This window comes from Mastigoproctus giganteus, chromosome 1 (assembly GCF_048544385.1).
Source record: "Mastigoproctus giganteus isolate SK-2022 chromosome 1, ASM4854438v1, whole genome shotgun sequence".
NCBI lineage: Eukaryota > Metazoa > Arthropoda > Arachnida > Uropygi > Thelyphonidae > Mastigoproctus > Mastigoproctus giganteus.
The window spans coordinates 259,472,544-259,496,319 of NC_143575.1; the positions used below are offsets into that span (position 1 = coordinate 259,472,544).

General features: G+C 32.2%; 1 protein-coding gene across 2 annotated transcripts in view; it reads left to right on the forward strand.

Annotated features, from left to right (window-relative positions):
• The window catches only part of LOC150091835 (AP-1 complex subunit sigma-2-like), a 64,138-nt gene extending 40,582 nt beyond the window's left edge, over positions 1-23,556 (forward strand). Inside the window, exon 5 of one of the 2 annotated variants that reach the window (XM_090385884.1) lies at positions 23,416-23,556. In XM_090385884.1, the coding sequence (XP_090242010.1) occupies positions 23,416-23,460 (45 nt within the window). In that variant the 3' untranslated portion in view covers positions 23,461-23,556. Of the gene's footprint in view, positions 1-1,175; positions 1,279-23,415 lie in introns of those variants that run through there. The other variant, XM_090385890.1, reaches the window with a different exon arrangement.
• Positions 23,557-23,776: the final 220 nt, after the last annotated feature.

Genomic DNA, 23,776 nt, shown 5'->3' on the forward strand with positions numbered 1-23,776 from the left:
CTGTAATTCATTGATCATTCTGGATGATTTGCACTCAGTCATAGACTCTCTGTAGAAGAGGAAGGCACAAAACTGTTTATTGTTTATCTTGAAGTTCATCCTTTCACTACCATTTGGAGTTTCTTTATTGCAGTCTTACATCCCAAATTCCTTTTCATGTTTACATAGATTTGGTGACTAACTGCTCTCTGAGATGCCAGTAACATCAAACAACCATAAGTGTTTTTGGTACCTTTCTAAGGAAACACAATAAGAATATTTCTCAGTAGGAAAAATGCTGTTTATTTGAAGTAATGCAGTATTGAAGCAACTTGTTGCATGTAAGAAATTGCATTTAAGAGATTGCTATCATTATGGAAAAAATGTTTGCAAATCTCTGTTTGCTAGTCTGCTTTAGCAAAAAAAAAAAAAAAAATGCCGTGTCTTGCAACGTAAATTTTTTTGTTTTGTTTCACCAGTTTTTTTAAAAAAAAAAAAAAGAAACAAAGAATGAATGATAATATTTCACCTTCTGTGTATATTTGTGTGTGTGGACAGCAAATTTTAAACTAAGCAGTACATGGACAATAAAGTGGGAAATAAAAAAAAAAAGGAAAGGAAGTAAGGGTGATAGTAGAGAGAGTGATAGAAGATAACTAATCAAATAAGCATTTTAAGAAATCATTAATTACAAAATTGACAAAATAAGGATGTTGCCACACAACTTACAAAACCAGCCTATCATCAGGTGTCAACGGCCAGGATTGCAAGCAGAATAGCAACACGTCTTCATTTCTGATGTAAGCCACAAGACAAATGGTAAAAAGCATAAACATAAATAAAAATGAGAATAAAATTTTGTAAAAATGGCTTGTGAACTTTGCAGTAAACTTTACTGTAAAGTTACAAGCTATTTTCTTACCTTCCCTCCTTTTCTGACAAATCTCATATGCATATGCACACAGTACTCCATCTAGCTTAGATTTATATCTAACAGATAAACACTGATAGTCCCTTTTACTGTTATGATTAATTGTCTGCTCAGAAGGTAGAGCACATATTAATATCATACAAATAATATTTTATTTACTAAGTTATCACTCTTAAAGTGCACAAAGTCTTTAATGATAGAATATTTCATATATAAATTGAGATTTAATTTGTAGATTTGCATTTTTTTCTTCTGTTTACTTAAGGATGAAGCTGTTGAAGGTGCACTTAAAGAATTTGGACTGGTCTGAAATGGCAGACTTCTGTTGAATTTACCTAACGAATTACTTCCCAACAGAAAGGAATTTGTTGTATAAATCCCATCACTATATCAATTTTTTTTTTCCTTGTTTGTTTTAATAGAGAACTTGATAACAGCAGGCTCTGTTATTTTCAAGTTATTATTTCCAGGGAAACTACTAATTAATTTTGAGTACTTTTGCAACTTGCACTTGCTGGTGTACCAAGGAAATTTTTTCAACTTAAGAATGGTGTATATTTTGTATACCTTGTTTTCATACATATTTTTATATATATTAATATTGTTTCTTATTGTGTTCTGATTTTTTTTTTTTTTTTTTTTTTTTTTTTTACCTAAATGATTTTATTTCGGAAGAATTTCCATTTGTTATTCTCATTTTCCATTTTATTTTCTATCATTTCTTTTGTCTCTTGCACTTATCTGTTGTCAGGCTTCTTGGTTGGTTATAAATTTGCAATACTCCTATGTGATATTAAAGCAGACTAAAGGATGGTTAAGTGGGGCTAGAAATATTCTAGAAAGAAGTAGATATAACGTGGGAAGTCAAAAATGAAGACAATGAACTGACTGTTTAAGCTTTCAAACACATAGGAAATATCATATCTGTGTACAGGTTACAAAGGAACCTAAAAAAAAAACTTTTTTGGTTTTTGCCATAATGAAGTATTTATATTGATTAGTATGTTTTCACTACAGCTTAATGAAAAGTCTTGCGAATCAATTGTGTGTTATTCTTTTGATTATTTTTAGGTTTATTGACATAAAACCTATCATTGATTAATGCCCATGTTTGTACATAGTTCATTTAAATCATAGAAAAATCATATGCATAAATATCAGTCTTATAAAAGCTTGAAATTGTATAACTTGCTATATTTGCTACTAAACTGTCATAATGTGTTTTAATTAAAATATTTTAAACTCTTACTGTAGATCTGTGAGAACTTGTATGGTTATAAGATTTTTAGAATAGTATCTTTTTTACTGCATGCTTGGTTCTCTATGCGTAAAAGATTATTGTTAAATAGTCATGAAGTGTTTGTCATGTGTACATTATTGTTGTCCATGTGAAATTATAAATATGTTGTAGATATATAATGATGTATAACAAAAGAATTCTGTTTAAATATCACCATAAATTGCATTATTGAATATGCATGTCATAGAAGTAGCTTGGTATTTAAAATATTCTTTTTCTCTGTTAGAATTAGTAATGTAATTGTGCCAAATTTACATCTCTTTAAAGGTTTCCAAAAACTTCCAATTTTATAAGATTTTGAGTGTTAATACAGTATAGTAATGATTATTTTAATTATTCAAGTTTTTAGAATATAGTTTGCCATTTTGTTTATATATCTGTATTTTTAATTGTTTTGTATATTGAAAGTTATTGTTCTATATAATTTATATATGTATATATAGGTTGATTTTTAGCTGTCATTCATGTAAAAACTTGAATTTTTAATCTTTGTATTTTGTGGCACTAAACAGTGTACTAGTAACTTTATTTTATTGGTGCTTCTCTGGCCTTTAATAAACCCTTGTGGTTCATTCTCATGGATCGTCTCATGGAACTTGAAACTGTTGGATAACAGTAATTGAATACATTCTGGATGCATTTAATTACTGCTTTACTGATAATACACTTTACTCGCATATGATAGTTGTAGTTTTTTAAAATAACTGTATTATAAGATGTAATTGAACAAAAATGTAAATGGCATATTTATCTGCCTAGAAAAAAATTCATTATATGGCAATCATATTTTGTCCACATTTAAACTGCATACCAGAGACTGCCATTGCAATACGAGAACAGATTGATGACAATTCATACATGTGTGATTTTGCTCAGGAAGAAACATCCAACTATATTTTCATATGTTTTCTCTCATAAATTGGTATTCCTAACTAGATATCAGTGTGAGTTGATATGTTGGAAAACACTTTTTAATTCATCAGAGAGAATTGTAATTGCATATAACCATTGTTAAAAGAGAATTGTAATTGCATATAACCATTTTGTTAAAAGGCAAAGGTGTTTAACTGTCATTTGTGCCACTAAATTGGGCTGCTGCATGCACCATCAAATGAGTTTCTAGAATGATAGAAAAATTTACAACTTTTAGAGCATGGTGAGGACCAGTAATGTAGTAATTAACTATCTTAAGCATTTGCAAGAAAGGCATTATTAGATGAAAGAGGTAGTTATGAAACATAAATTGTTGTTATGGTGAAATGACTGGAATTCTGTTTTTTGCTCAATAATTTCAATAAATTGCAATAAACAAACTCCTTGACATGGCATATCACAAGTGTAATTCCAAATTTAGAGTCATAAAAAAATTTCAGCAAGTGACTAAAAAGAGGTGAGAAAAAAGAATAAGCATCTGTTTTCAGTGAGTTAAGTAAATAAATCATGTCTTCTCTCTCTCTCTCTCCTTCCTTCTTCAGACAGGTAGCACAAAGAGTTTCAGGACAATAATAATAATAACAATATCTTATTTGCAAATGTGATTAGCTATGTAAATTATATATAAAGAATATTTGAACTCCAAGACGGCCAAGGCAAGTTTTCAAGATTGAAAAACTCCATTAAATATGTGTTACATACATTTCAGTTTTTGAATTCACACTGTAATATGTTTATCTTAAGCAAAAGAAAAGTAAGCTGAGTCATTAACAAACCAGATTGTGAAAAGAAGTAACCTTCAGCAGAATGATAATGCCTGAATCCAGTGAGTTTTCTTAGATTTCCAAAAATTTGTATTCCCTCACATGAAGTTTGACAGTCAACTTAATTTTTAAAAATGAGATTCTGCAAATTACAGGTGGCAGATGCAGATTAGCAAAAACTGATCTTGAGAAAGAAATGGGGAAACCTACATTTCTGCTTATTTGTCTGACTACTGAATATTCAAAATTAAGGAGTTCATGTATGATGGGTAGGTAACTGACCAAATTTACAACACGTAAAGAATAGGATATAACAGAAATAAAAGAAAGTAAATGACTAAAATGAGGGTTATTGGCAAACAGTAAGTCTTCAGGTCTTATCCTTAAGGTCTTCTAGTATTCTATTATTCTCACATTTAGGAATAGTAGCTGTTGAAAACAATTTGAAAATCAAAAGGCAAGGTTTGATAAAGAGATGTTAATATGTTAATAAGAACTGATTTTGTGTGGATTAATAGACATCCTGAAAAGTTTCAACTAGTTCACAAAGAGGGATAGCATAATTCATGAAAGGTTACAATTTTCTCTGGATAGTTTATTTGAGAAAAACTGAGTTTATACAGGCAGTGCCCACAAATGAGACACTGTCGTCATCATTATTTTTTAAAAAAGGGGAGAGGGAATGAAATAGTAGTAAAAAGGAGAGGATAGTGTACTGCCCTGGAGTACACTATTGATATTTTAAAGCTTATTATATGGGATATTAGCTACGTGCGTGAATCAAGCCTTGGGATACATCATTTTCTTTGTGAGGGTTTCCATAAAGATTGATACAAATTACCTACACTCTTTACAATACATTAAAATTATTTATTATTCAGCAATACATTACAGCATCTTTACCAGAGCCTTCATCACTAGTTTCACAATGTAATCTAATAACAGACAAGTGATGCAAGCACCTGGTAATGGTGCTCTAATATATCATTGAATATGAATGACTTTATCAGTTATTAGTATAAAGAGTGTAGGTAATTTGTATCAATCTCTAGGTGTGAAGTGATTTGTTCTTATCACAGAGATACTTTTCTTTATGATTATTATTCAGAGACAGTGCTGAAAATGAGAAATCGCTTTAAAAATTCTCCCCTTGTTAGGTTTCTGTTGAAGGACTCACTTAAGTTTGTGCTCATTTGGATTCCAGCAATTAATCCTTTTCGAATCAGTCACAGGAACAGAGGTCTCTTGGAATAAGCCATTGCTGTGCTATCACAGCTAGGCCCTTCATGTGATGAAAAATAAGTCTCAAGAAGGCTAACGGTGGTTCCAGAGATATAAAAATTGTCCAATAAAACAAATAAGGATGAAGTCAAGACTATCAAACACAGCAGATGTCTAAGAAAACCAAATACAGTCAACAGCCATATTGCCAAGCATGTTAAGTTCTGTTAATAAACTCAGAAAAATTGTGTATCTTTTTGCTGTTGCATAGTGGAGAGTAGGAGTTTGTCTGTTTATGGGATTAGAGAATAAAGGATGTATTTTTCTACAATCTTTAGAAAACTTAGAAAAATTGAGATAGGTATTAAGCGGGAGAAGTGTCATTTTTCACTTTGGAATGAAAAACTTTAAATACACCAGAAGCCTGGAAGGAAAGATGAAACAAAATACCTATTTAGAGTCCTAGGGGTGGGAAGCTGACAATTTCTAAGGGGCGACCATGCACTCCTACTGAGGCTTTTAATGGAAGCAACCCTAGGGGTGGGAAGCTGACAGTTTTGAAGGGGCAACCATGCACTCCTACTGAGGCTTTTAATGGAAGCAACCCTAATCAATTTTTGTTTTTGTACTTCACAAAAGCTAACTTATAAACAAGAATACTCTTCTATATCATATGAATTTTTGAATCTTAAGATGTGTTGCAAAAAATCTTAGATTCAAAAGTTCACTTCACGTTTGAGGTGCAATAGGAAAGATTCACAATGAGAATCTTTGTGAGTGTAAAAATTCTTTCATATTCTGAAATACATAAGAAAATAAATGTTTTTTTCTGCCTATTTGTCTGTTAATCAGTGATGATTCTTCCTAATTTTTTGTATGTAAGATTTTTCTTCAAAATTGCCTGAGGTAAAGCAGAGATTCTGTAGAGGCATTGAGAAAGTGGAAATTCTGGTTAGTTTGGACATGGCTAGATCCTCAATATACATTAGCCAGAAAGTTTTCTCCTGAACAGGCACCATGTCTTAGTTGACTAGCCAAGCTATGAAGTCGTGAAGTATATCAGGTGAAGCCAGAGGAGAAGATAGCTAACTCAAACTGCAAAGCAAGTATTGTTGCAGGTTAAAATCAAAATTAAAACTTCAAAATTCCATTGAATGGGAAGAATAATTTTACAAGTTGAACTTGTAAAATAATCCTACATAACCTACCATCTTGCAAACCCTAACATTAGAGCAGAATTTATTAGTAAAGGCCAAAATATGCAAGGAAGCTATGCATCAGCAAAAAAAAAAAAAACCTAATCCACACTACTACATCTATTCTTATGATACTCCTCCTGCCTCCAGAAGATACTGTTCTCTACTGTCAACCCTGACTGCTCAGTGAGGCATTTTATTCTGTTGATTGACAACAAACTTATCAAACACTAACTTCCTTCTATTGGTTTTCTCAGTAATTTATATCTATACCCCTTAGTTTTTGTACCCCATTTCAATGTGAAAAATTCCACTTTTGTTCATTTTGTGCTCCCCCCCCCACTGAGATATCCCTTCATTTTTCCTGGTCATATGGCCATCCCTTTGGCATTCTCAATCAGATGAGCTACCTATCTTTGGACCCTTTAAGAAGCTCAGTGTCTTTACTTGGATATGGCCTCCAGATTTGAACACAATATTCTAAATGCAGTCCCTCCAATGACTTATATAATGGGACTGTACTGTACCGTCTTACTCTTAGATACAAAGTACCGTAAGTCATTAATAAGACACTGTTGTGCCTTCCTGACCACCTGCTTGCACAACAGACTCACCTTCTATTCTAACTGTATTAAAACCCTCAAGTCTTTTCTCATTTACACCCTTCAGTTCTACCCCAACTACTATATAAGTTATTCTCAGGTTGTTACTTTCAAAATGTTAAACCATGTTTTAGAACTAAAACATAATTTCCATTTCTGCAACCATTCATGAAGCTTATCCAAATCATTCTAAAGGAACTCAGCCTAATTTGCATTACTAACCACATTCCAATCTTCAGATCATAGCAAAATTCAACAGTGCACCATTTATTCCCTCACTGATATCATTCAAGGAAATTGAGAACAAGTAGCCCTAGCATCAAACTTTGAGGGACTTCACATATTGCCCAGACCCACTCTGAAGAATGACTGTTTGTTTATAATGATCCTCTGTGTCCTATCCTTCAGCCATCCCTCAATCTACTTCAGGGTCTTGCCAGGCTTGAACCACGGTCACTCACAAAGTACACTTTAGTACCGTCATGCTTGATCACTCGGCTACAGAGGCCATTAGGATCTTGCCTGAGGTGGAGTGATAATCCTAATATTTGCTGGATTCTTGCATGGAGGGTTCCTGTACTTCACTGAACCAAGTTTCCAACAGACATGACATCAAAAAAAAAGTATTCAGAATGTAAGATCATGCAACACATTCACTTGGTTCTTCGCATTCTGGTAATAAAACATGGCATCCTTAAAATTTATATTTTAAGAGTAAATGTGGGATGGTAATACCAGTTCACAGTGTGAATAAGAATCATTCAAATGGCATAGTATGTTATGGCAATCTAAGAAAATTTGATTTTTTGATGTAAATATATGTAACAGTACTTATAAAAAATTGTTTAGTTTTAATGTTCATAAGTAATATATCATCATTTATGCAAATCTTGTTAGCATTCAAGTTGAGAGTAAATTTTTTGCCGAAGCTCTGTAGCTTTGTTTTAAGTACATAATTTGCACCCTTGCTTCTGAAAGAAAAATTTGAGGAAACTGCACAACTGTTATGCAAAAGAATTAATAACATCTTGAATTTCAATACAATTACAACTTTTGATAATTACATTTGTTTAGACATCTCTCTCTCTCTCTCTCTCTCTCTCTCTCTCTCTCTGTCTGTCTGTCTGTCTGTGTGAGTGTGAGATTATGCTTTCATTTGTTGCTCTTTTTGTTAAATTATCAAATCAATTCCATTTCTCCCTCTTTCACTTCAAAGACTTCAGTATATTTCAAAAGCTCTTAACTGTAACCATATTTTGTGGACAATAAAATGCACCAACTTTTGGAAAAAATAGTTTATTGCCTATAAGAGTATTTTAGACAAATTCACAAGTGCTTACTAAACAGAATGTCAGTATAGAAGCTTTTATTCATCATGTAACACTGTCATGACTGTCACACTTATCATTACTGATGTTACGGTCTGAACTTCTTTCTTTAAAGAGTGCATCATCTTCAAGCCATCAGGGATATTTCTTGAAAGATGTGATAACTGTCATGGTTCACTAACTTGCACTAATTTTTCATCTGTTTGCACACCTAAGAAATGATTGGTCACATCATTTGTCCTGTTGGTGTCAAATTGTGATTTGGTTCTCCCCTCTGTTTAGTTCACTCTTCACAGCATAAATTCTTTAAAGGTTTGTTAATTGAGATGTTCAATGTTTAATTGAGATATTCAGTAGGCTAAAGCCTCATAGAATTACAACTAACTCCAGGTTTAATTTATCCACCTCCTTTTTGTTGCCTCTGTTACTGTGACCTGTGACCAGTTAAATACTAAAAGAGCTAACTTTTTTCAAAGGACACCTAGACAGTTTTGACCATATTATTTCTGTCCATTGCTAAAGATAAAGACATCACTACATGCTTCTATTATACTACAGATTGAAAGATGCAGGTTAATTTTAGGCAATATTTTCCAGGAAAAAATAAGTGCAGCTTAAGGTCTGGAAAATATGCTAATTAATGTTTTGCCTTTTTCTTTTGAAGTTCAAAAAGATTTTAATTGAGACCTCTTTACATTCTGTACAAAGCAGTGTTTTAAACTCATATTTTAGCTGTTACAACTTAAGTGCAGTTTTAGAGATGTTTGTGTGAGGAAACCTATATATTTCGTTATTGTACATTTATTTAGATTTAAAAATTTTTCAATTTCCACAGAATCTCTGCCCCTTTCCATCCCACTTCTGTCTTCATTTTGAGATATTTTTTTGTAGAGAAATAGCATTACAGTACTGCAGTTTGTTGCATTTGAAAATCCACAGAAAACCTGTAATAGGCCATGACTGATTGACATGTAAAGGTACACTATTTGGGAAATTCATGCTGCTGGATAAGTTTCTCAATTGTTACAGATTTTATTGCCAGTGCTTTATCTTTAACCATACCGCACAAGAATTCCATGTGCATTTTATATAAAGAATGTAGGGCAAACTCAGCTGGCTTTGAGATCCTGTCTATTGTTGGTGAGGAATAATACATTGATACCCAAATCACGTAGATATCACAAGAGTAATATGGTGGTTAATAAAAATCATCACTCTTGCCATATATTTCTGTAGTACAAAAGTAGTACTTGAGAGATTTAGATAATTGTCACTTTTTCTGTCCACCCTATAACACCTGGCAGAATCACATTTCACTGAGTAATAGTGATTGGTAATAAACCTAGTACACAGAATCAACTCTTTTTTTTACTGAAATTCCACCTTATCAGTTTGGTTTATTGGTGCTTATAATAATTGAAAGTATGATTTCAAAGAAGTATCTATTCGGATAGAGTCAGACACTCAATTTACTAATCCTAGGTTCTCTAGGATTGGTAAATTCAGCTGACAAAACCATAGTTGAAAAAAAGATGGTGCTGAGACCTTTGTGGTAACTTTGCATTTTAATCATATATGCTGCAGAGCCATACAATTATTGGAAGAGATGGATGTAATCCAAATTCACATCTCCATGTGTTGCTTTATACCTGTTGGTTCCCCTCAAAAGATTGGTCTGTGTTACTGCCATCATTGTGGATAATTGTTAAATGACTTATGATGGCAGCTTCATCTGTGGACTTTTAAAGACAGGATGATCTAACACTGACAACAAACTTTCCTTTGAGTGTATGCCAACACTTTTTCTCTTTCCTTTTTTTTTATATATGACATCCTATGTGTTTAGTGTCTGATGCGTGTAAAATATTCTCCAAATGCACTGACAAGAGAAGAGCGTGTAATTGCACCTGTCATATATTCATTCACATGTCTGAGATATTGTAATTCCAAATAATGTGTTCATTATGTGGTTCTTTTTCTTTGTACATTTTGGTTTTACTTACCCTTAAATGAAGGTGGGTAATACAAGTGAGTTTGTATTCTGCAGGAGCCAATCTATATTACCAAATCGTGTAATAATTTTTTTTTTTTTTTTTTTCTCTCAATGATTCTGGCTGCTGTCTATATGCAAATGACACCATGTGTGGCAGTAATCTCTACCTTGAATGGAAATCTTTATTCTGAACGTTTACCAGCATACCCAGACATACTTTTCCCATGCATCAGTTTTAGTAGACATTATTTTTTTAGGGAGAAAAAAAAAAAAAAAAACAGGAGAAAGAAAAGGAGAATTTTCATTGTTTCGGCTTTGAGGGTTTACCTGTTTAAGTTATCTGTCACTAAGCAGCAGTTGTTGTGTGACATAATATGTAAGTGTTTTAATCATTTACAAGTTCATCAAATTCATGTTAAGTGATACTCAACCTGATATTAGTAGTACTATATGAAAAACCTTAGAGTGATTTAGTGTTTATTCTGTCTTCCTGAGAGAACTTGAAAATTACCAAAAAACAAGGTGCTTGTAGTATGTGGCTACCAGTGTTACAGAGCCTAGCATATTTTTCATACATTGCAGTAATGGTGAACTACAGCATATGTGCCACACAGAAAATATAGTGGTGTTTGGCCAGTATATTTTCTGTGAAAAAAGTTATTGTAAAAAAAAAAAACAGCCACATCTACTTGTGATAAGTATAACTGTGTGCAAAATTATGCAGCAACAAAGTTCTCATTAGGAAAGGATTGTTACCATTTTATAATATTAATAAAAACTACTGATTTCAGTCTAAATTTTTTCTTGTGGTATGCAAAAAATTGTTATATTTGCATACAAGCTAGAAAAATTGTGTTAGAGCATATTCTACACTCTTCTTCTAGCTTACATTGAAATATGCAGCAGAAAAACATACAACATTTGTGTTAAACTACATGAAGCATAAAAGAAAGCTAATCTCCCACAAAGGTTAGGAGATATGGAAAACTTCCAATAATTTCTGAAAAAAATCATGTATATACATATAAAAAATGTATGCAACTAATTGTGAAATATTTAACAGTGTTTCCTTGATAAAATGTCTAAGTTATGAAAATGCCACAGGAAATACTTTTAGTATAGACAAGACATAGCAGGAAGAAAAGACAGGCTTTTTTCCTTGATTTTTAACATCTTTGGTGTCTTAATGTAAAACACTTCAAAAATATTCATTAGGACTGTGTACCAGGAAAACATAATTTGACTTGTATATACTTGTCTTCGATATACTCATCACAACAAGCTTGTATTAGATCCTTTGAATTTTATTTAGATTCTTCCATCATTAGATTATTGCTCACAATTGATACAAGTACATCTTCTTGGAACGTGTTGACACTTGAAGATGCTATATGAACCTTTGCTCAAATGTCATGTTGTCTTTCCCCAATATCCATACTGTCATTATTGTTGTTATCTCCAGCAGAATGCAGTGCTCAGACTCAAATCATCTGCATGATGTCTGAGAACTTTCAGCTTTTATCAGTATGAATGATACTGAGTGTAGTAGTTTCCACATGATGTGTCCATTTTACATGAGAACAGTTGAAGAAATCTCCCAATGAATGGCACTTCTACATCCACTCCATCACCATCACTTTGATCTTCCAGCTCTTGGTCCCTTTCTGTTTATTGACACTGTTAATAATATATATATATATATATATATATATATATATATATATATATATAAAGTGTAAGGGGAGAGGAAAAGGAATGAAAGAACAGAGAGAGGGGGGAAAAGGTGAGAGAAAGAGAGTGAGGATAATAATTAACTAATAAAATATGCATAATAAAAGAAAAATATATATATATATATTTTTTTTTATTATTTATTTATTTTATTATTTATTTTATTTTATTATTTTTTTTTTTTTAAATTAAATGCAAGGCACACCTGTTCTCTTGATGTATGAACAAATCCCTATTTTCTGAAGATCAAAATCTTTTGCCATTTCAGTAAGCCTCACCCTGTTTTTTATTATTCTTTCCTTGGTTATCTTCAGGATTCACCAGAAGATTGCTCCATTCCAGCATTCTGTTTCACATTGATAGTGTACATATTTGATTATCAAAATATGATATTAATGAGAATTCCATGTTATGAAGTTTTCTATTTCAACCCCTGGTTCTCTTCATCTTCTCTCCTCTACAAAATCACTTTTTTTTTTTTTGGAAATTTTATGTGGCTAACGTTTGCTATGCATTTCTATGCAAGACTACTTGTTCAGCATTAACTGTTCTAAAAATCCAGAAACTTTATTTCCTTAAGTTGCACAGTTGCACAAGGGATTGTTCTTCCTCTGTGTGCAGGATCATTTCAACCCCACATGCATGCATTTAAAATATCAGCAAAAAAAATTTCACAATTGTTTACTTTTTTGATGCCATCTTTATTTTGGCTTTTCTGAACACAACTGTGAAAAATCCATTTTTCATATTAAAAACATTTTCAATTAACTTTTGAAATTAAAACTCCCTTTACACCTGTTGGCAAGCAAAACACAAATTGATAAACCTGTGCACTTCAGCAAACGTGTAATTCAATGCCTGCTTGTCACTAACTGTAGTGGCACTGCATGAAATGTGAAGCATGTACATCAACAGTTTGATTCCAAATGACACTTAAATGTCACAAAGCCAGGAGCAACCAACTGGAGAAAAGCACGTCAATAAAGACAGCTTGCTGTTAATAATTGTATGCGGCAAATGCCACATATAATTAGGTTTAACCTTAATTCCTGAATCTTATCCTAATTGTGTGATAATTAATGGAGATTTCTGGAACTTTCAGTGAAGAAATCAAAGGAAACATTTTCAAAAACATGTATTAGGAGTTTCAGCTATGAGTAGAGTAGATGAAGAGTCTGAGATCTCATGAACATTGTGCAACAAGCTTGGGGATAATCAAGGGACTAGATTAGGATCATAGTATTTTTGAGTAGGAATAGAACTTTTGCCTTTAGACAACTAACTAAAAGGAGTAATACACTGGTTCCAAGTATGGCAGTGGAACAAAGCTATTGTGAGCCAAGGTACAAAATAAGTTCAGTCAAGACGTTTGAGTTTCTTAATGTATTCTTAGGAATTTCTGATTTACAAATTTAAATCATTATTTACTTTTCTTGATACACAAAAGGTGTAAATTTGCATCCCTGCATTTTTTTTTAAACAAACAAAGGCACACTAGAGTAACTTCAAGCTTGCATTGTTCAGAACTGATATCACTGCCAGCATCCTATAAAACATCACCAATTTATTACAGTTATCAAACTGCTCATCAAAATTAATCTTCATTCAGTGACCAGTTTTTAGCACTTAAAAAAAAAAAAAAAAAAAAGTTTGCACAATTTTGACTCTCATGCAGTAATTTCTCCCAATACCGTACTTGCCAGCACCAAGCACTGTCATTACTACAAAATTTACCTTATAGTTTTAGGTCATGAAAAAAAGTTTTCAGAATGAATTTCTAGAGCAAATCATGGCATTAGTGAATCTAATTTCTTTTCTGAATGAACCATGGTATGTAAACAATCATCTGCTATCTTGTTCAGCAAGGACTGTCATCTTTCTAGTTGGGGAGGGGGGGGGGGGGGTGATCTAACCTTTAAAAAAAAAAAAACTTTAAGTAGGTTGTGCCAGATTTCTAATCGACTAATAAAGAGTTAAAGAAGAGTGGAAAAATTATTGAAGGAATTGGCAAAAGGAATGGTTCAATTACATAAAATAAATAAATTTTAAAGGCTTTTTTACAGGTGTTTTAGCCATTCCTAATAACTAATCCCCCCCCCACAAACCCCTCTGGGAGGTCTCTTAGATCCTGAGCGCATACTTAAGGGCTAAGAACAAACTTAGTTTTTCCTCCTGCTGTGCTTCTTGATTAGACCGGGGTTCGAGCCCGTCACCACCAAATACGGAGGATGCAGAAAGGTCAGGGAATGGAGCAATGGAGCAATCCCAGAGCAATATGGCCTTAGTTGTTAATGCTCCTGAAAACCAAATAACAAATCCTCCTGCTGTCCATCCATGTATAATACCACTATGGTAAGCCCATCTCACTTTTAATATGTACTTTTGAAAACACTTTTACTCTTTCAAAAATTGTTTATTTTTCCTTTATGACTTTCTCTTAATAACATTCACTATCACACATAACAAACATTCAGCTATAAATGAGACAATTCTACGTCTGTAAACATAAAATAATCTAATAACAGCATTGAGATGTAAATGAAGACTGAACTGGAAATGAGAATGCAGGTGAAAAGGTAGTTCCTTTTCAAACATTCATTGTAGAATGTAGGAAAAGAAGGCTAGCTGTATATTAAAATCCATTGTATAAGTGGCAGTATAACTGGGGGAGCACTGCATCTCTTTTTTGTGACTATTGATAAGTTTGAAATGCTAGTTTTAATCCTTTTTAAATGTTTAACTCACAATTTTGGTTTTCTGTATATGAATAATCTTTGATCATGTGTTTAGGGAGGATGGAAACAAATTTTGTTTTCATGATGAAATTTTAGTGTTATGCAAAAGTGAAATATTCTTATAAATGTGTGTGAACTTTTTTTTGGCCACAAAAAAAAAAAAAAAAAAATTCAAGTATAAGGAACAGAATTATGGTATTGCAGACTGTAGCTAGTTTGATGAAGGAATGTTTTGTATATGTTCTATGTATGAATTAGCCCACAACATATCATTAGAAATTTAAGGGTGATGTGATACTGTCTTGAATGCTACTTCTTTTGTGTGTGATTGTATGTGCATGCATATGCAGTTTCTGACCATAATAATATAGGGGAACTGCCATATAAAATGCATGCTGGTAGTTAAGCTGAAAAAACAAAAAAGTGCCATAGAGAAATTTGATACCAATAGGCTTAGAATATGCCAGACTGCACAGTATGTTTGCTAAACATATTTTTACCTAAACAGCCATAGCTTTATTCATGAAAACTGTCAATCATTAATTTAAAGGCTTTTAAAAATTCATGTTAGTGGCAATATTAATCTGAAAATATTTTTACAATTTACTTTAATGAAAACATTTTTTTTTTTTTTTTTTTTTTTTTAAGGTAGGGGGATTTTTTTTACTTAAGCCTTTTGAAACAGTTTTTACAGGGTATATGGGAATGTACCTGTAAAAAAAAAAAAAACCTGACCTCAAAGGATTTTTACAGGTGTTTTATAAATAGGAAATTAAAATTTTAAATAAGTTAATTTTTTTCAAAGAAGTCCAAGTGTTTTTTTGTTTTTCTTTTTTTTCAATATATAAATTTTGATTGTTCAAATATTGTTGAAAAGTATTCCAAAAGAAAACTTAATATTGAACTAATGTTCATCAAAATATGATGTCATTAACCTACCCTAGCTGACTGGACTAGCTATCTTCTAATAAAAAGATTTTAAGAGAAATATCTGACCACACATCCACATTATGCTGACTGGAGTGTTAAGGAAAATGCCACATTTCTCTTCAAACATCTAAAAAGAATTGTATGCATGTTGTTAGTTACTAGCTGTGATGACAAATTTAATTGGTTATGTCGAGAAAGTATGCTGTACAGTTTATTTATTTTTTACCTTATGTTATTCACTCCATTTATAATCCATTCCTATCTCTCTACCATTATACTTTTTTATCTTTAGGTTTCCTCCTCTCTCCCTTCTATCTCCTTACCATTTGATTGGAAGCATTCCATTCAGATATTTTATTTTATGAAGTTTCTGTTATATCATGGTTTTGAACTTCTGTGATCACTAATTGGTTTCTGTTTTTGGTTAAGCCAAAAGTACAAAACAGTTTGTGAATTGCTAATACTGCAGATGCAAGAAAAAAATCATATCTTTCAAATGTATATGCAAGTGTAAAACTATAATTTGATTTTTATTTTGCTAAGATGGAGCTGTTACTTAATAAAATTACTTTGCTTCAGTTTCTATGACAATTTCTTCACTATTTTTTTTCTAAGTTGTAGCATTTGCAAATCACTCCTGTTTAATTTTTGATTCCCCCACCCCTCCACCCTTTTTAATGAAATTAAAAATTTAAAGCCTTTTGAATCTCTGGTTAAGTATGCTGATACTTATATTCTTGAGGTTATAGATCATTTGAGTTATAAACATACAGAATAATAAATTAAGAAAACTAAGATTTACAACGTTGTGCTTAAATGTATTTGTGTGAGAACAATGCATAACAAAAGGAAAAAGGAGGAAATCTACTATGCTTGTCACAAAATCCTGTCATTGATGGGTTAAAGCAGTGGTGCCCAACCTATGGCCTGTGAATAATTTTTATATGGTCCACACAGAAAGTGAACTGAAACAGCATTTTAAATTTTGTTAATTATTTCATGGACCAACATTCAACACTAAAATAAGTGGAAATAAACAAATTTAAATGACTATGGTGCTCATTGTGGTGAATATGTGAGTGTGTGGAAGTTACAAAGCCATGTGTTGATGTTGCGAATTCTGTTTCTTTTATCAAATATGATAAAATATGTTTTGTATCAAATATGCACATGCCTGACCAAAAGCATGTGTATATATGAGGTACTATCAAATTGTTCCAGGACTCCAGTTATGGTGCACCTTCTGCTTGACCTTGATGGCTGTGCAGTACACTTCATTGAAAATGTAATAATAATGTAACTAATTTTTCTTGAATCACTCAGTGCGGCCTGCAAAACAAATCTAACTTTAAATATGGCCCCTGTACAGGAAAAGGTTGGACACCACTGTGTTAAAACATAAAATTAGGATATATACATTGCAATTCACACTCTAATTGGAAATTCACACTCACCTGAAAAACAGTCATTGCAAAGTTAATGTATATAACTTAATTTCCCCAAATTAAACACCATATTTTGCTCAAATGCACAACTTGACAAAATAGTTTCTCCAAATATTAATATAACATTTTATAAAATTATGCAAAATCAATTTTTAAAAATATTAGTTCCCCTCCCTTTTTTATCAAGTAACAGCAGAAACATTCAAAAATTTGAAAAAATTTTTGAATACTTTTTTTTACACTCGTTCAGAGCTGTAGTTAGTCAGTCTCAGACAAGGGAATGGGGGATCCCTCATAAGTATGAGTTGCTGATACAATCTAAAAACCAATGACATCATTTTTACATATGAAATATTTTCATAGTAATCAGTAAATACTTAAAATTTGTGCTGGTTTTAATCCAAAAATGTTAACCCCTTCCCATTTGATTTTTTTCTGGATTTGTATTTCATGAATTCTCATTCCATAACTTCTGATTTCATAAATAAATCAAATGGCAAAACAGTTAATTTAATTTAGTAATTTTTGAAATTAAGTATATTAATTAAGCTTTATCAGTGTTTTTTTTTTTTGTTTTTGTTTTGTTTTGTATTTGTTCTGTTCCATTCTTTTCTGTTTCTTAAAACTTTCTTTATTGATAGTTGTTGGTTATGCATGATCTGATATCAAGTATTTTGATTCTTTGTTGTAATACAAATAATCACTTGTTTGTATTTTACATTCTCACTTTTCGAGTCAAGGTTTTAATTTTTACGATGTATGTGTTAACTTTATTTAAAATAAGTTATGAATTTCTTTAAACATGTTAGTTGTAAATAGACATTTGTAACTGTGAAATGTTTGTTACTTTGAAAGAAACATAAAATTAGTTGAACGTTTATATACATATTAAGCTCTCTGTCATATTTGATTTTTTTTTTTTTTTTTTTTTACTAAAGTGTGTAATTGGTGCACTATGACCTGAATAGTCAACATACCAAAAATTTTCAAGAACAAGAATAAGCTAATGTAATATATTCAACTTGAAGATTTGCATAACAGTATAAAAATGTTTTCGTGGTATGTTTTGGGACTAGAGAGACTCTGTTCTCTCTCTCTGTATGTATTTATTTATAAATGAAGACAAAAATAGTGTAACTTCTAGTACAATAAAACTGTGCCAAAATTATTATTATAGAATATTATTTTCATCATATTATTATTTCACCACATACACAAACTGGTTCACAAACTTTGAAAATAAACTATTCTCATCACATTTTCAAATCTACTTGTTCAACTTTATTAGATTTTTTTGCCATCTGTATCGAATAAAATATCCTTAAGTATTGATTTCTTTACCACATAATTTGCTTTCTCCTTAAAATAATCATCAAATATAGAGAAATATGAATAATTAAAACTACTTTTGCACATGGAGGCAATTTATTTGGAAATATTCCGTTTACTAGTTGAAATACTGACTGCTTAAAAGATCACATAATATCACAAGTGCCATTTTTAGGTGGCCAATGGGTTTCCTGTTCCAGTCCACTTAAGGTTATTTATTTATTATTATTATTTTTTTACAAGCTTTATTAAGCCCTTTACGTACTTATGAGACACTCTGTATGTATAATAATTCCTGTGTAAGTTCATATGTTAGTTCATCTTCTGTGGATACACAAATTGGTGCTGGTCCACTCTTTTTTTTTTTTTTTTTTCGTTTTTTTTAATTCCATACATGCTTGTATGTTAATCATAATATATTTTTGTGCCCTCAACTGGTGGTGACATATATGTGATGCAAAATGGAAATGTTATTCCGTTTCTAAATTTATACGTAAATTGAGAAACAGAACTTTATTAATTCTACATGAATTGACCACCACAATACAACTTTATTCACATAGAAATCAGCTATATTGATAAATGAATATTTTCTATTTTTTTTTTTTATATAATTAAGGTATATAAAAACTACATGCTATGTTTGAATTTAGTAACTTGCTAATGCAAGGAAATATTTATATTGTGATATAAAATGTGGCCAGTTTAGATTCATAACATTCAGTATTTCATATGAATTATTGAGCATATATACAGAATTGCTATAATTAAAGTTCACCTATTCCAACACATAGAAAACAAATAAGCATAAAACATTCATATTTACTGAGCATACACGAGGAGATAATGTAAGTGAAAATTATGAAAAAATTTAGCTCTAAAAGCTGTTACAATCAGGATATCTAACATACGATTGTGTTCATACAAAGATTTAGGCCTGATGTAGCCGAGTGGTCAAGAGCAAGAGTGCAGTAGCACGTACTCTATGAGTGGGCTAGGGTTCAAGACAGTGACTGCTAAATACGATTAAGGTTTGTATTGATGATTTATTGTAAACTCCACTGACCTGGAACATTTGTGCACTGGTATATAACTGGTAGGTTCTTGTGGATTTTTGTAATCATTTGTTGGTGGCACTATGAATTGCACAATAGCTGTATACATAAAGCATGTACTGTTGTACATGCTGTTTTATGTACACATCATTTGCAGAATTTTATATCTGCAAATAATGTCAGAAAAATGGTAAGGTTCAAAAGAAAGGCTCATTAGCCATAACATGTGAACATGGATGGAAACTATTCCCAGAAAGTAGAGGATACTGCTTATAGTCTAGAGGCAGGTGAATGCATAAGGAATAGTAGCATGCATGGTGTTTTGTGGAACAGTAAATGGTTTCATAAAAAAATTCTGTGCTGTTATCTGTATATTACCCAAGCTGAGTAAGTTTTCTATGATGATTTTGCAGTTTATTGCACAAATGGAAGAAGGTAGCAGTTGGTTTCAGAACTTTTTATGGACAAGTGAAATCTATTTCCATGGAGTTGTTAATACCTACAATTGTAGAATTATAGTAGAAGGTAATCTTCACACAAGTCAGAAGGCCCTAATGCTGGAGAGAGAGAGAGAGAGAGAGAGAGAGACCCAGAATTCATAGTTTCATTAATGCTGGAACCTATGGAAAAACTGCTATAGAGACATTTCATCAGTGAGAGAACTATTAATTTCAACATAGCAGCTAGAAAACCCAATTTGCCATGTAGGCAGAGAAACCATATCCAGCAAGAAGCACATTCTCAAATAGCTGTGGGGTTAGTGAGGAAGAGGAACTTTCCGCATGAAATTATAACTTCAGTGAACAAAACAAATGACTTAACCCAGTGTTACCAGGTAATGTTTAAAGTACTGCCTTGTGAAATTTGTTAATAAATGTTTTTGAAAAGCACACATTCTCAAATATTTAAAGATATTTGAGAATGTGTGCTATAAAGTTAACAGTTAGTACTGTCCTTACTTCTTTAGTAAAATGCTTACTCTGCAACGTATGCAGAGTAGGCATTTTACTTTACCTGGAGGTATGCCAGATTGTGTGATTGACTTGTCTGTAATATTTATGATTGAGGTGAATTGCAGAATGCTGCGATTGTATTGGTTAAAAATATAGTTCCAGTTTAATGTTCGGTAAATCAGTAAATTCTCTTCTCGTTGATATGCTTTTTGATTTATGTATTTCATTTGTATAACTTTGTTCACGTTTCTATTAAAAGAATTTTGGAATAACCATGATTTGCAATGTTGATTAGTCATTTGTCGAGAATGGTTTTCATAACGTGAATTACACATCAAAGTGATTATTTGATTAGATATCAGAAAATGTATCTGCCCAGTGAAAAACCTAACTTGCTTCCCAAGTAGCCAGTTCAGTTTCCTAGTAATAATAAAAAACTACCTGTTTCATCAACACACGATGAAAAAGTTTTTAAGTTTTAGCACAGGGTGCTAAAACTTAAACAGATATTTGAATAGATTCAGAAGGTAAAATAAAAATAACCTTGTTTCACCAATGAATGAAATATATTCCAGTGTTGTACTGGTTTTTCATCTCACACTTATCATAGATTAAAAATTAAAAGAAATTTGAAAATTTTAGATATCTTATCATTAACTAAATAATGTCCAACCTAGTTGTCCATGCAAGCCATCAACGCAAACTATCCATGTTAAACTGCAACAACAGCAGGTGCATGGATTTTAAACATATAGAGAGATGAGAAATCTCAATTCGATTTTAGTTGTGACTTTTGGTTTAAGATAGATATTTCGTTACTTAAGAGCATTTTCAGTTAAGATAAATGGATTTATAAAATTGTTAACAAGATAAAAATATTCCAAATTTTTGTATATTTCTTGTTCTGAAGTATTAATTAGAAACAGTTTTATCCAGTGTGTCCTGTTGGGTATTGGGATCATTTTATTATACAGATATACTAGGGGGCTTTGCCCCCTGCTTACTTTGCACGGTAACCCCTGTGCACGCTTTTCTACGTAAAATGTAGAGGTATGACAGAGTAAGTCAAATCTTTTCTACTTAAAATACACACCCTTCGAAATGCACTGATGTTCTTCCTTCCCCTTTTTACTCCCATCCTTCAGCTATCTCCCTCACTTATGCTTTTTTTTTTTTTTTTCTTTTGTTCTCCATCAGAAACCTCAGGCGACTCCTGATGGAGAACAGCCAGAGTACTGTGGACAGCCTGGCTCACCTCCCAGTGGCGGTGGTGGTAGGCAACATGGAGTCCCACTAGGGGCCCTGCAACCAAGAAGCCAGCACAAACAACAGAATCCAATGCTAAACTGCACATGCAACACAACACTTTTCTGGCTTTTACAGAGATTCTGTGTTTATCACATCTGGTGGCACATGTGGGAAACCACAGTTTGGGTAAGGCACAGGTGGTGCCTTACCCAAACACTGCCACTATGATTGATATCTAATCAGGAAATGACCTATGTAATTATTTACCTGTGCATTTGTAGTGAAGTAATTGCCCTGCCCATTTGTACCACGTGACCCGCATCCCTCTTCTCCCATTGGCTTCCCCACCTCCCACCACACAGCATTCTCAAGGTAGAATAAATATCACTATAATTATTTACCTGCATTTACATTGGTTACTTAAGAAAAGGCCTTTTACTTCAGGTTCCATAATGCATGAGGAATATTGTTGCATCCGAAAGAGCAGGACTAAAATATTTACAAAGTATACAAATATTTAAAATATTTACAAATATACAAACTATATCAGGTCCCTTCATCAGCTGACATTTCAATGGAACATTAAATGATGCCGTGTGTGGTTGTGTATTACAGAGTGAAGTACGTGCATGAGGTTAGTGAACGTTATGGAGGCAGTTGTCTTTCAATGGAAGACAACAATGTAATTATTTACCTGCACATTTGCAGTGACTTAATTGCCCCACCCTCTCTCCCATTGGCTTGAATAAATATCACTAGGAGGAAAACTTTTTTTAATGTATAGAGAGATATACCAAATTTTCCAGATGATAAGACACACCAGACCATATTTTAGAAAGCAAATTTTGAAAAAAAATATTTTATTGTGTATATTTGAAACACATTCACAAATATACAATTGTATTATACCAGAAACATCATTACTGACGTTATGGTCTGAACTTTTCACTTTTTCCAGAGTTTTCATCAAAGGCATTGCTGATTCCACATTTCTTAAAAGACTTGACCACTGTCTTGTGTTTCACTAATTTCCACAAATTTTTCATTCATTTGGGCACTTCATTTGACCTGTTGTCAAATCATGACTTGGTGCCTCCAACCATTTAGTCCACTCTTCACACATGAATACCTTAAAGGGTTTGTTAATTGAGATAATCAGTGGCTGAAGCCTACTGAAATTACATATAGCTCCATGTTTATTTCAGAAACTCTTCTGTTGCCTCTGTTATTTGTGATCTCAGTTGGCCACACAATAAAAGAGCTAGCTTTTTCAGAAGGGCACCTGGATTTTTTTACCACACTGTCTCATGCCATGGCTAGAAATGAAGACCTCACAGTGTGTGCCTAGTATACCTTCAGACTGTAAGATGCAGGGGGATTTTAGGTAATATTTTCCAGGAAAAAAATACATCTTATAGTCAGGGAGATATGGCAATTTTATGCTAATAAAAATGGATTTAACAATAATCAGCTTGGTTTCATTGTAATTTTTGTACAGTCGATATTAAAACTTATTAATGTAAAGAACTGTATGTTAAACTTTATTTTATTAGAAAGATATTTCTAATATCAATATTTATCATTAGGCATTAATCCATAAGTGCTTAGATACCCTTGCCATTTCGCTTTCTTGGTAATTACTGCCAATGTTTTAACCTTCCTTGCTCATAACAGCTTAAACAAGTCAGAGTGGGCACTGTTGTAAATAATATATCTTAAAAATATTTTTATTTTTGCTGCAGGAAGAAACACCCCAAGGTATTTTTGAGGACCATGGCCTTGGCTAAAGACAAGTTTCCCTTCTGTGATGATTTGGTGTGGAGCATATTTCAAAATATTTTAAATCGACTTTTAATGCCAGTACATTCCAAGCCAAATGTGTTCTCTGGATATGATTTTTGTTTAATAATTCATTGAATTGTGATATTAGTTTAAGATTTTTGTAAAGATAATTTATTCCATATTATGCTGCAGAATTTGTCTAGCAGCTCATCATAAACTTACACGGTTGTAGTTTATTTCATGTCATTGTTAAAATTTTGTATTTAATTCTTTTTTGTGTATTATTTGATTCTGTTCAATAAACACTCAGTAATATTTGTT